General features: G+C 39.7%; 1 protein-coding gene across 4 annotated transcripts in view; it reads right to left on the bottom strand.

Moving 5' to 3' along the window:
- Window positions 1-13673, bottom strand: part of LOC121871263 (protein fantom-like) — a 61686-nt gene extending 48013 nt beyond the window's left edge. For 3 of the 4 annotated variants that reach the window (XM_042373477.1, XM_042373480.1, XM_042373481.1), the window contains exons 1-5: window positions 13594-13673; window positions 10594-10670; window positions 6005-6134; window positions 2672-2831; window positions 1798-1983 (exon numbers count right to left, since the gene is read on the bottom strand). In XM_042373477.1, coding sequence (XP_042229411.1) covers window positions 1798-1983; window positions 2672-2831; window positions 6005-6134; window positions 10594-10657 — 540 coding nt within the window. In that variant the 5' untranslated portion in view covers window positions 10658-10670; window positions 13594-13673. The remainder of the gene's footprint in view (window positions 1-1797; window positions 1984-2671; window positions 2832-6004; window positions 6135-10593; window positions 10671-13593) is intronic. The other variant, XM_042373478.1, reaches the window with a different exon arrangement.
- Between the last annotated feature and the right edge of the window lie 1383 nt (window positions 13674-15056).

The following is a 15056-nucleotide window of genomic DNA, read 5'->3' as shown; positions in this document are numbered from 1 at the left end:
CCGAAAAAGTTTGCCCTACGGAAGAAAATTTTGTCCCAAGACGCGATGATTCTACATTAAAACCTCACTAAATATATCCATTAAATTTATTCTTTTATGCTGTTGAAACTTAAAATTAACACATACAGTACAATATACAGGGAAAATTTTTTGAAACACTACAGGTTAACTGCCAGCTGCCTGTCTCTCCTCCCTCCTGATGGCCAGCAATGTCACAAATTCAGAAATTTGTCAGGGCAAACTTTTTTGGAGAGAGAGTTGTGAACTCTCAGAACGGTCTACCAGAGTGTGTTGTGACGGCACTGAGTGTGAACTCATTCAAGACCAGACTTGACCATCACTGGTGCAGGTTTAGATACATTCTGAAGCCAGTACATGCCCAGTACTTGCCTATAGTGAGTAAGAGAGATGTGACTGACTGCCCAAGTAGCTAACAAACCCATTAGTGGTGAAGAGAGTAAAGCATTTACAGTACTCTGCTTACATATATTCTTGGCACTTGACATGACACAGCTCATGACATTTAGTATCTATAATACATACAAGCATGTATAGGACAAATATTGTTTTCATGCATATTTGTTTTAAATTACCAAAAACTAACAGCTGTATTAAGTGCAATAAACACTGCTTGACAGAGTAAATTTTACTGCTCGCCATTCCTGTTACAACCTGGCCCTCCCTCCCTCACAACCTAGTTATGTTAACGTTCTTCACTAAGTTCAATATCTATGAGATATTTTTGTGACTACTGTACTGTAATCATATACTGTAATAAGTAAAAATGTAAAATTACTTTACATCTGTACTTACTAGGGATGGTGGTTATATCTATACAGTATAAGGTAATGTTTAAAGACTGTATGAAATAGCTCCATACAGGCCTTGTGGTGCAGGGTATGATATGCTCTATTGACAAAATAAAAATATCGGGAATTCACTATAACAAACCAAATTTTAATATTAATGGCTTACACTAATCTGTTTAAGTAATCTCCCGAGAAGCAACACTAGCCCTTAAATCCCAGATTTAACCTTGCTTTATCCTTTTTGCTATTTTTCAGCTTACTAGCTGGTCAGGTGGCCAGCATATTACCTGTCATGAGCTGTTGGCAAGTACCATACTGGGCTTGTATGGGAGCTTGAATGTACTTGAACATGTGCCAGTGTTGGTAAAGTCTGGTCTTAAATGAGCTCACATTCGCTGTTGTCACAACGATCTCTGGCAGGTTATTCCAAGAGTTCACAATCCTTGCCCTAAAGTTCACTCTCAAACATGAGATCCCTCACCAATAAAGCCCCCAACTTTGTGCATAAGGTGAAGAATGTTCAATCTGATCTTCCTCTTGTCATAAAAACAAATCTGAACCTCTAATCTTTTTAAGAGTTTTGTTGTTTTGGGAAAGATTTACTTGTTTAGATTAGTAACAGCTACTGATGTCATGGTCTTTTGAATTACAGACCACTAGCATAGAAGGTGAATACTGTACCATACTCAAGTTCATGAACTTTGGCCTAAGTCATAAAATGAGATTTCAGGACTAATCCTGTAATTTTTTTGGTGTATACTGTGGTCATTTTTCTATACTACAGACTTTACTTCTTACTCTCTTCACTCTAATGTCCTTGCCTTTCAAAATGAATTCCATATGAACATCAGAATGGCTGTAATAAAGAGGAAGCACAAATGTAAAAAAAATGGAAGGGTGTTCAATAAAACTCCTAGAGAAAATTATGAATGGTATAATATTGATTTGAGAAAAGTGTGGATGTGTTTAAAATTCAAAAAAGACTTACAGGGTCTGGTTGATGAACAGGTTTTGAAGGTGAAGAACTAGGTTGAGGAGGCTGCCTCACTTGTGGGGTGACTGATGTACGTATTTGCTTTCGTCCACTGTCAACTCTTGGCCCCACATGACGAAACAACAAGGGCTTATTCTTTTTTGCAGTACTCAGTTGAATGCTTGCTAATTTCAACTTTTTCTGTGAAATAAATAAACTAATTAACTTGCTATGGAACTAAAAACCAGATGTAAAGAAATTTACATTTGGTAATTCTATTATTGTTTGTACCAGTCAAAATTATGAGAGCTGCAGACTGAGCTGAAGATTGCTTAAACAGTGCAGTAGCCTTAATGCTGCGTGTAAGTGTCTGGACACTGTCAATTCATCCTCCTCATTAATTCCCTGTAGCTAAATGGATATACAGTATTCCACTGAAGCATAAAAAATTTAGTAGTTCCCAGGAGACCAACCACCAAGTGGTCAATATTCAATTGCTCCGCCTATCAGCAAAACTGGAACAAAAGAGAGAGGCCCATCTCCTGTCTCTATTCTAACAGCCTTGAACTGTGTCCCCTTATCTGGCAAGATATCCAAGGGAATTAGACATGACATCAATAAAGCAAAGATTAAATATGGTGATTCCCCAAATGTGAAACAATTAACCACCTTGTCTGTCATTGAGCCAATCTTCTGTGTATCTGGAGTTTGAGAAACAAGTGAAATTTCTAAACATTTGGACTCCAAATTCCAAAAGTTTCACTGACTAATTGGGTTTAGAATAAAGGTATGTCCTAGTGAATCTATGAGTGCCTGGTGAACTATTGTGAACACAGGATGAATATTGATTTTTCATTGTGTAGAATGTCTTATAACATTGTTTTTTTACCTCCAGATGATCATTTTTCAACTGTAGATCCCTGATGGAGTGACGATGAGTTTCTAAAGCATCCTGATATTCTATCTCTTGAGTACTAAAGGATGTGCTTCCTTTCGTCATGTCAACTTTCTTTCTGTCCGCAATAAATTTTCGTAGTTTAGTTTGTAGCCTGAAACAGATATCAAGTTACACCTTTACAAGATATTCACTATGTAATAAACTATTGTTTGCTCCAAAGTAATTCATTTGATGCATTGTGGGTAATTACCATGGATCTAAAAAACAATTTAACTACAAATAAATGTGAAACAAATGATCATCATGCAAGCCAATGCCAAATATTCCTAAAATGAACATATGTATAATGTAAAAGAACTACAATTACAGTACAATAGATGGATACTGTAAATGGTTCGGGATAAAGAGTTGTGTGGTGCATAAATTTGCCATGAAATTATTTCTAAATATCATTTATGTTTCAGTAACATTCCAGTGACAGCTGTGAGTGAGGTGAAATAAGTTCTATATACTGTACCGTAATGATCAATACTTTGAAAATCAAACCATCATCCCTCATCCATATGAACCAAAACATTCAAACCCATTACAGTGCCTGTCATCTATACATCAACACATTTTGGAAACAAAATATAAACAATCATCCACCTTCTCTGCTATCGTTCCTTCCACTTGTAAAAAAGGGGAAGGAGCCGGGACTCACTAATGGCTGCTATGTTGATGTTATACCTAACCAGCTCTTTTGCCACAAGGGTGGTTTTTCTTTCAGGACGCTCATTTGTGCCAGTATCCAGGAGGGTCCTGACATTCCATGCAGCGACCATAAGAGGTTGTATAATTTGTATTTGTTTTGATCTGTGATTATGACTGTGTTTTTGACCGCATAAGGATGACCTTATTGGGTGCAATTGCCCATTCAGGCTGTTTCTTTAGGCAGGCTATGTTTAGGGCACCTTTTCTAGCCCCCTCCCAATGTGAGGTGAGCAGAGTGGCTCCTTGAAAGGGCTGCTCAGTTGCACAGACAGGACCGGAGTGCACTGCTGCCTAGATCCCAGTACATAAACAACCATCTTATCTATGCTGCCCAGGTGCAGAGTTGTGACTTGAGACTCCCGGTAGTTATCTCTGCCTGTCCTCGTCACCACTCGTCCATCGCCATGGGACTTTTGGGGGTATAGGGTCTTTGATGATGAGAAGTATGATGAGGTGGATGATGCCTGCTTGAGTTAATTCACGTGGTGAGGCAGGAGCGCAGTCGGCAACCACACATCTTGGCTCTTCCTTTCCCTGATCCAGTGGTGCAAGTGTTGCAATGACTGGGGAGAGGGAGAGTTGCAATGGACTGCCAATAGCCCAGTTTGTTGGGTTTCACCTTAGTAGCCTGTCCATCTTACATTGCCTTCATTCGCCAGTGTCGCCGTTGGGTTCACAAAGTGGTCACCCCTTTCACCTATAACGGTAGAACGTCAATATAACACTAGATACATTCCAAGAGAGGTCGCTTTAAACCGAATTCGCACTAAATCGAAGTGATGTTTCAATGGAATAATTTAGTTTGGTACTTGAGAGAAACACAAAATACTAAAAAGACTGAGTCTACCCAGATGCACCTCAGCCCATCTCCTAGAATAAACAAAACATTGTTTTTTGTAGTACCTGTATTATGTTAAAACAAACACTCATAAATCAACACAGCTAAAATTAGGGGAAGTGAAATGGTCTGCTTATGAGCGATCAGCTGTTGGAAAGATTGGGGAGGTGAGGTGATATGTTTGACAGTTGATGCCAAGGTCTAGTGCTTATTTATTTATCTATCCTTAAGAGTGTCTAAGTTTTTCTCTTATAAAATGCCACTGAACTGACATGGGAGAATATAATTAACGTTGCTGGAATTCGTATAAGATAGTGATTAGTTTGAATATAAACATGTAATAGTTCGCATTAGACATACAAATTTTAGTACTAATTAGGAAACTTATTATGCATGGCTAAAATTTTTATCTCTTTTGCAAAATATATGACGTTTATATTCAAATTATTCACTGTCTTGCAAGTATTCTAGCAATGAAAATTATATTCTCCTAACTTTAGTCTGTGATATTATATAAGATAAAAACTGTCAGCCTATAACCACCCAATCCTGGCTGGGAAGATGGGGGAGGGAGGGGAGGTGACAGTGACACGTTTGACAGTTGGGGCCGAAGGTCGAGTGAAGTATTTATTTGTTTATTTATGTCCTTTAGATTGACTTTTTGTTTTTTGTTTATAAAATGTCACAGAAGTGACCGGGGAGAATATAATGTGCATTGCTGGAATTCTCTTATTAGATAGTGATTAATTTGAATATAATCATGCTATAGTTTGCACTAGACAAAAATTTTAGTAATCATTTAGTGCATTATTTTGAGTACATGTACAGTACAAGTAGAGCTTTGCCCTTAGGACAGTGTAGGGTGCCCAGAGAAACATTAGGCGCAAATTTTAAAATATGATGCGCCAGATTGACTCGCACAAAATAGGAAAGATTCGCATTAAATTAAAACATTGTCCTTAATTGTGGGTGTTGCTTTAAATCAATAATCTTAAATTGAATCACTTTAAATCGACGTTCTACTGTACTGCCATTGGGTCTTACTGGAGCTCTATAAGCATGTCTGCTTGTTGTAGGGCTCAACAGCAGATTTTTCATTTGGAGTTTATTCCCGTGGCCTTGTACCTACAAAGGTTAATCCGCAAGGCAGTGGAGCAATGGTTGGTAGGCGCCAAGACGTGTCCACATGTCAGTGGGCCTATGCGCCATCCCTCTGGGGCCCACTGCTGCTCCGAAGTCCCCTGCTGGTCCAGCTTGGGCCCACGAGGCACCCAGTTACTGTGTGTTACCACGAGGAAGCACAGCAGCAGAAGTCTTGATGGTGAAGAGGCTGTATACTGGCAGGGGAGGACTTATGCAAGTTGCTTCCCTGTTTGCCACGGGGGCTAGCCAGCGGTGGTAGCTGAAAGCGAGAGGAGGCAAGCAGTACTTGCACCTTAACATTAACATAATGCTGCCACACAAGATGCATGGTTCATGTGATCTGGAAGCCAGTCATGTACAGTATTACAAATTCATAAGAGCAAAGTTACTTAAAGATCTATTATCTTTATCTAAATACATTCTTGCTGTAAATAACTATCTTACAAAATGATGAAACTTTTATACACATTATAAATTTAACAAAATATTTATAATTACAAGGAGAAATAATACAGTACGGTATTTGTGCAACTCACTGCTGAAAAGGTTAACAGAGTACTATAAAATTTTATGAAAAAGCTGAAATTTACTTTTTTATTTTGTCTTCTTGTTTGCAAGAAAATTTCTTTAGTGTGTAGAAATCATCCCTCAGACCAACATATTTTTCACACAGGTCTTCTTGGTTTAGGTGACTCAACCAGTACATCTCTTCAGGAGCAGCTGAAATGTAGGATGAAAGTTTTCATGTTACAGTATTTATATAGAATTTTAAAGTACAGTACAGTACAAGGCAATGCAAAAGCATCAAAATGTCAATCATTTCTTAAACTCAACAATACGTCCCTCGCCATCTGCGGGGGTTTGGTTCCTGAAAAAACCTGACGTTGGCACGAATAAAGGCTTATGAAAAATAAGGGGTTAGGTTCCATAGCCGCAGATAACACTCATCAAAGCTTAACTAAGTTGCCAGTTCCTTCAGTAAACAATACCTTTATTGTACACTGAGTTAAATTTGAGTCAAATGCATATAAAATAGCTCAATATAAATTAAACGGTAATACTGTATAAATGTTCCAGTACATCTCCATGGAGATGGCATGTTGCTATAAAATAAGAAAAATGAAGAGTATGGGTGTGTATGTGTGTGAAGTGAATGTGTTTGTGTGTGTGTTGACTTGGCAGGTCAACAAGTTAGATTGTCCCTGTAACTGCATCCCCTAACTCTCCTTCTACCAGGCCAAGCTGTGTTATGAAACGCCTCCTTACCAGACATATGATACGCCTCCTTACCCTTGGTACGCCCCAGGTGCATCCTCTTACACTACGTGACATTGAATCTCAGCACCCATTTCTTCGACCATTCTTGGAGATCACAGAGATCCTTCTGCAGCTCTTCACAGTCCGCATGGTTCTTGATTTCCAAAATAACTTGGCGTCATCGGCAAATATTTGTATGGAGGATTGTACAACGTCAGGCATGTCATTTATGAAACAAACAAACAACAGCGGGCCCAATACACTGCCCTGTGGTACCCCGCTTGTGACAGGTACGGATGATGATTTCGTGCCATTAATCACCACACACTGCTTGCGGTCATGTAGAAAGTCTTCTATCCACGCTAGGACATTTCCCCGAATTCCGTACCCTTCCAGTTTGATTTTCAGCCTTTCATGGGGTACACTGCCGAAAGCCTTGGCAAAATCTAGGTATATACAGTATTGTCGATATTACCAACCCGTTCCAGAATATGGGTCCAAATATCCAATACCTTGAGCAATTGTGTTAAGCAAGAGCGCCCCGGCATAGAACTGTGTTGGCAATCTTTTACATGGTTGTTTCGTAGTAGATGTTCCATCGTGGTATCTCTGATAATACTCTCAAGTACTTTATATATTATGCTGGTCAGCCTCACCGGTCTATAGTTGTTCGTGGAGTGACGATTGCCTTCTTGAAGATAGGATTCACATAAGCCACTTTCCAATCACTGGGGACCTTTTGTTCATCCAGGCATTTAAAAAACAGGATCTTCAGAGGCTCAACAAAATCGTTGCACAACTCTCTTAGCACTCTGGGATGCACCATGTCAGGGCCAGGACTCTTATGGACCTTTAGCTTTGACAATACCCTCTTCTGTGAACACAATGTGGGTCAGTGTTGTGTCGAACCGTCTGTCCTCAAACGCAGGAAGGTAAATTGCATCCTCTCTTGTGAACACCAAGGAAAAGAAGCTGTTCAATGACTCAGCTTCATCCTGGTCAGAATCTCCTGCTCGCGTTTTTAATTTTGACTTTGCATAGCGGTAAAACGCCTTTGGGTTTGACTTGACCTCACTTGCAACCAGCCTCTGGAACTCCTTTTCAGCCCTTCTACACTCTGCCTGTGCTTGGTTTCTGGCTCTTGCATACATTCTCCTGTCCTGCTATCGTTTGACCCAACCCACATCTTGAATTTCTGGGTTTTCTTCTTAACTTTGTCGACCGCCGCATGGTTCATGTGCAGGGATCCCCTAGTATTCCTAGAGGCACTGGGTTTGGTCTTGGGTATATATTTATCGATCAAATGGGTCACTTTACTAGTTATGATATTCAGCATAGTGTCTGCGTTCTTGTGCTTTAATGAGTCAGGCCAGTGGATACCCCTCATCTTGTTGTAATTTCCCATGTAATATTTGCACCTTGGCCTGGCCTTATCTTGAACTAGGTAACAGTTAAATCTGAATGACACCACTATATGGTGACTGGTGCCAACTGGGGCAAGGTGTTCCAGTTTGGCCACCATACCCTCCTCGTTTGTTATGATGAGGTCTAGTGGCTTGGGTGTTTGCTTCCCTCTGTAATGTGTCGGGTCTCTAACATGTTGGAACAGAAAATTATCTCTCAGTTTCTACAAAAAGAGTAGCAGGGTTATTCAAATCATTTGGGGTGAACTCATTTCTCCAGTCGATGTCGCCATAGTTAAATTCCCCATGATAAGGAGGTGGCTAGGGTTGAGCATTGCTGCATTGTCTATTAAGGCTCTTAAGTTCCTTTGATTTAGTGGGCCACAGTTTGGGGATCTGTAGATACACCCAACAATAAGTAGGTCCCCTCCCTTTAATTGAATTTTACACCACTTGGACTCTTCAAAAACATCCTCTCCCTGTACCCTCGCCTGGCTGGCTCTAAGGTCTTGCCTAGCATAGATAACCACACCCCTCTTGCAAGTTTCTTGAGAAAGGTTCATAAATGAGTCATATCCAGCAATACTAAACTCACATTCCTCTGGGTTGATTCTCCTGTTTTTATACAACAATTCTACAACTCCTACAATATCGGGTTGGTGTACCTTCAGTAGTGTTTCAAACTCCTCTCTCTTATCAAGGAACGAGTCAGTATTAGTGTCTCTGCTCTTAGTAGTAACTCCAGGCCCCCCTACATTCTCAGAAGTTGCAATATTTGCTAAGTACACTGTATTTTGCAGGGTGTGGTGAGAAATGTCATTGTTTACACGGCGCTCGCCTCCTCCAGGCTGGTAGGCGGAGCTGGTGCCACCTCCCAAGTGGGGGGTAGAGCGGGTGGAGGGTGCACTACTGCTCCCTGGCTCTGTGTCGGCACACTTGCTTCCACTACCCTCCCCCTGAATATAACCAATGTACACCCGTCCCCGTTCCTCCTCGACTCCTCCCTCCTCTGCTTCAAGCCCTGCAGGAGCTTCTTGTGCTGTTCCCTCTGCATTACTGTGCGATCTGGGTGAATGAATACACTCCGAGATGCCTCACTCCTTGCTAAGCTTTTTGCCTGCCGAATAACCTCCCATTTCTCCTCCTCACATCCTGAGGGATTGATGGCATCTTCAGAACCTCTGTACAAATATTCTTAAACTGCATCTTATCATGTGTTATCTTACTCTCAGTTCCATCCGCCTGCCTTTCAGGGACTCCAAAAACTATTACATTGTTCCCGTTGTTCCTCCTCTCCCCTAACAGTATGTCCGCTAATTGCCATTTCTTCGACACACTTCTTCAGAGTCCCTAGCTGCTGTAGAACCTGTTCTGATCCTGCATTACTCTCCACCACCTCCCATGGCCCTGCTAAGGCCTCAGCATAACTCCTCTTAGCAACTACCTCCATTCTATAGGCTACTTCCTCAGTCTTAGCAAGGATCTCTTTCCCAACTTGTTCTAGTTTGGCAATCAGCAAGGATCCAGATTCATCTATTTTCGTCCTCAGGGGACTCGTTCCGCTATGGCTTGCAATCGCCTCTTTCACCTTGACTATGCAGTCAGGGTAATACCAACAACAGCCTTCATGCTTTAGGGCAACTTGCATCATCCTAAACACTGCATTGGTCAGGCCTGTACCATCTATATCTGTCGCCCCCCCTGCAGTAATCACATATCATACACTTCATGGTTGTTGTTGTGGGGGGTGGGGGTGCAGACTGTGTATAGATCTACACCTATTTAAAAATAAAGAGAAAAAAACAGTACTTAGCTGCCCTCTGCTGGTTTTAACCTCCCCTGTTGCCTTTAGAGTTGTCATCTGTTTTTTCTTCTCTTTTTTTTTCAGTTCACTTCGCCGATTTGTCGATATCGGTGAGCTATCTCTCTGTACACTGCATTTTCTATGAATAACGGATTTTATACGCCCACTCAGTCCTTTAGAAACACAGATAAGGAAAAGAAAACTTTCTTTGAGGCGGTACATTCAATTTCATTCAGTACCAGCCATATTCAATGTAATTCCCACCCCAAACCTATTTTCTCAATATTTTTCCTTACAGATACACTGTACTTTAATTTATGCACTTATTAATAGTGCAATTGATTACCAAGAAAAACACTAATTAAATCAAACCTGACGTCATCTGGCTGTGTTGTGACAGTAACTAGCACTCAGAAAAACTGTGTGAGTAATGAGTGCCTCCTGCCACCTACTGGTGTAAGAATGATTCCAAAGAGTGCTCTTTGTTTTGTTAACTTATGAAGAAATGGGATAATTAAATTCATCACTAACCTGAAAGTCACAGACTTCCAAATAACCATTTGAAATGAGTAAACCCTCTCCTAAAGTTTAGGGCCAAAATCTTTCACCAAAGTGTAAGTGCTTTTAGTTACAGACATATGTGCAGGTATTGTTATTCCTACCGATGCTAATTTAAAGCCACAATGATCATCACAACAATGAATATAATACTCACTATATTTTGGATGTATAGCATGTCCATCCCGGACAGGAACTTGGTAATCATCACTTGTAGACATAACTGCATCAAATCTGAGAAAAAATATACAGTATATGAGTACAGGTATACATAATATACTGTACTGTAGTACACTGTCTTAATCTCTACATGCACTTGTACAAATAAAAATACAATATACATATATATATATATATATATATATATATATATATATATATATATATATATATATATATATATATATATATATATATATATATATATATATATATATATATAATATATATATATATATATATATACAGGTAGTCCCCAACTTACGACTGCTTGGACTTATGTCCATTGGTACTTACGACCTGCTCTGACCTTACAACCGTCGGGACATACGACTGCGGCAGTCGTGATCAAAAATATTTTCAAATGTCGCGAGCATTTTCTATACCGAAACGTTTCTATCCTGGGCGAGAGCGTGGGTACACTCACTTAGTGGAGCGCTTAGTTGGTGTTTGGCTATCGTATCCTATACTGATCGCGCTGTGAACTTTCATTATTATCGTATTTAATTGACTTTATAATGACTGGAAAGCGTAAAAATGAGAGTGCTGGTGGTGCTCCAAAGAAAAGGAGACAGGCAATTACTTTTGAGATGAAAATGAAGATAATAACTCAGCATGAGAATGGAAAAACTGTAGCAACAATCTCAAGTGACCTAGGTTTCTCACACTCGACCATATCCACTATTCTGAAGGACAAGGAACGTATTCATGATGTAGTGAAAGGAACAACACCTATAAAGGGAACTATAGTTTCAAAGAAAAGACAAGGTCCTATTCACGATATGGAAAAATTATTGGTGATATGGATAGAAGACCAGATACAGAAGCGTGTACCCTTAAGCCTTCTAACCATACAGGCTAAAGCAAGAAGCCTGTTCCAAAGCCTGAAGGAGCAGGCAAGAGATGAATGTGATCAAACCTTTGCAGGAAGTCATGGGTGGTTTGATAGATTTAAAAAACGCTACAGTCTACACAATGTTAAGGTGAGTGGAGAGGCCGCTAGTGCCGATGTTGGTGCTGCCGAAGCTTTTAAGGAGTTAGATGAAGTGATTGTGGAAGGGAATTATTTGTCTGAGCAAATATTCAATGTGGATGAGACTGGATTATTGTGGAAGCGCATGCCTGAGCGGACATACAGTTTCAAAGGAGTTAATGAAAATGAAGTTATTTCGGATATTAGTAACAAGATAGTGAAGTTAGGTAAACAGTTGGAGTTAGAAATTGATAATGAAGATGTTGAACAGTTGGTTGAAAGTGTAGCAGAAGAGCTCAGCAACGAGGATCTTATTGAACTACATGCACAGAAAATTGCAGAGGAAGAAGAGAGACAAAATCTAGAAGAACCTGCACCCCCCAAAAAGTTTTTAGTGAAACAAATGGCAGAGGCATTTGCTACAATTTATAAAGGAATGCAAATGTTTGATGGCATGGATCAAAATTATGAGCGTTATGCCAAAGTTGACAGAATGATCCAAGATGCACTTGCTTGCTACAGAGATATTCATAATGAAAAGAAAAAACAAACTGTGCAGTCTAAATTAGACATCTATTTAAGAAGTCCCCCAGTGCTGTCTCCTCATGCCCCACCAGTGCTGCCTCTTCACTCCCTCAAGATGATCCAATACCTTCAACCAGCAAGTTTCCACAGCACATAAACCTGTCTGAAGAAAGAGACATTGATGACCCACCCAGCCCTGTCTCCTCTTCTGCTTCATCCAATTAATATAATCTCCATGTATCCTGTAAATAGAAAATTATGGGGGCCCCGTGTGCATTCTGCTGACTACATTAAAGGTAAGTGCTCAGTCACACTGTATCCATTCCTCATTATTTATTACTTTTACTGTACTGTATTTCATTGTAGATTTTTTATTTTATTTTTTTAAATATTTGATTTTTTTTTTCTGTCGGACTTACGAGCAATCTGACTTACGACCGGGATTTGGGTCCCTAACCCTGTCGTAAGTCGGGGAGCACCTGTATATATATACAGTATATATATATAGTACTTTTTTTTTTAATAATAAATTTTAACTCTTAAGTCCCTGGGTTAGAATGCCACTCAGGAAAGGAACTGTTTATTCTGTTAATTAGGTAAAATCAAGTTTTCTTCTACAAAAAATTTCCCTTACATGGTGTCTTCCTATGAAACTGATATCTAACGTATTACCTTTTCTGGTACTGTACAGTATTATTATCGTTTTGGTCACCCAGCGAATTTTAGGATTTGAAGTTACCACGGTCCAAGAGAGCTCTTGTGTGTTCATTTGTTGGTTACTATGCTGCATTACGCATATGCTAGAGTCTGAAGCATGCGTTTGAGAAGCAGTGCTGTGACCGATTTTACTGATTGGGTTAGGTTAGGTTGAAATTATGTTTTATCAATGGTTATTGATATGCTCTGAACGATTCTGACCTTCATTTCTATCGCAAATTATATTTTAATATATTTTCCCCAATCCCAAACCCCTGGCTTCCACTGGGGGTCCCCCATTATCGTTGGATAAGAGGGGGGGGGGGGCGCAAAAAGTAGTGATTTCAATAGTAATGAAGGTCAGAATAGTTCAAAACGCATCAAAAACCATCGGAAAAACATAAGGTATTATTATCGTTTCGGTCATCCAGCAAATTTTACATTTTAAGTTTATATTAGGTTAGGTTGAAATTGTTTTTCCCATAGTTTTTTAAGTGTTTCGAACAACTCCCAAATAGGTGGATGACCGGGACGATAATTTTACCCCTTCTCCTTCATAGAATGTTTAACCTGGCCACCTAGTAGAGCGGTGGTGGGTCAGCTGGCGTCAGTACAGTTAAGTGTTATCATTAATATGGTGGAAATGAACCAGTAAAAAGCACATATTAAATAGAAATTATAATGTAGTAGGTGTTATGTACAATGCCATGAGGTAATGTGGTTATAAACTACTTTTTCACTCACGGCTGCGAGGTGAAACATATCTGTCAAAGGAATTTAAATGTTTACTAATAGTAGACATTCGTAAATGACGTTTAAACTTGTTTCATATCATTTCAAATTACATAATAGGTAAATGATAATTTATACGTATTAAATTATAATAAACATTATGATTTCAAAAATGTTAAAGTGATGACTAAATTGTATAAAAAAATCTAAATAATTAACAATGAATTCATATCAATACATCGCAAAAGTATTCACGAACAAAAGGTCTACTTGTTTTAGGACATCCTACATAGATAAATAAATATTATTTCATTAAAATTGTCAAACAAATTCACATTGCTTCATCCTGTACAATACATTGATAACAGCCTATTAACAGTTCTCTCTCTCTCTCTCTCTCTCTCTCTCTCTCTCTCTCTCCAATGAGACTCAAAATCTATCCTTTGTCTGCTGGAGGTTAAAAAATTGTGCTTGTAGAAGACGTTTGCATAACCATGGAAAAAGTAGACTGAGTCACACGAAAGTCTGGCCACTATGATAACCAAGGATGTATGCTAGGAAGCCAAGTCAGTATAGAAGGGCTGAAGAATTTCCAGAGGCGAATATACATTATTGTAAATACTTTTGAGTTTTGGGAGTCCCTTCCTGTTACCCGTGACTTACAGTGGCAGCAGACCGCATATTATACAGATCCTGGAAAATCTTATGTGAAGGGGTAATTATCTAATCCTAATTAATGTCCACAGCAGAGGACATCAGCCTGATACATCATTATCATCACCAAATTATATGTGAGCCCTTTCGCATCCACATCTTGTGAGTCGGTTGCACATTTATAGATCTTAAAGGTATAGTGTAGCCAGAGACAGTAACACACAAACACCACACTTTTTTATGGGGAATGACCCACCCGGGCACAGGTCATCGACCCACAACGGGGCCTGAGGAGGGGGGTGTAAAAATGTTAAAAGAAAAAGTGTGTATGAATCTACACCACGAACGGAAGATGACGGAAAACTAACTTTTTGAAGCAAGACAGATTGTAAGAGGATGGAGACACAGAAGAAGGTAAAGCATTCCATAGTTTGGCTGTGTGAGTACAGAAGGAACTACTATAACGAGTTATTCTAGTGTGACCGACATCCACACACAAACGGTGGGCGCCGCGGGCAAGACAAGTATTACGAGCCCACGGCCTTGCCGGCGGTACACAGGATGCCAAATCCACGGAACATTGCCCGTTAAGGTGCCTGTAGAGAGTAGAAAAGAATGAAACAACATTGCGGCGAAGAGAGATTATGGCTCGCTGTGCCATGGTCTGCCAGATGTCGGCCCACACCGCTGTCTATGATTGGCTAATTTGGTGATACCCGAGAACGACCAATGTCAATGAGGGTGGTTCACGACCTGTATGCTTATATAAGTTTTCTAATGTTTTACTTTTACTTTTTACTTTTATCCTCTTCACCACTGAT

This window comes from Homarus americanus, unplaced genomic scaffold, assembly GCF_018991925.1.
Source record: "Homarus americanus isolate GMGI-L3 unplaced genomic scaffold, GMGI_Hamer_2.0 scaffold46973, whole genome shotgun sequence".
Taxonomy (NCBI): domain Eukaryota; kingdom Metazoa; phylum Arthropoda; class Malacostraca; order Decapoda; family Nephropidae; genus Homarus; species Homarus americanus.
Note: the sequence above shows the minus strand (reverse complement) of the source record. Positions and strands in the feature narration are given on the sequence as shown.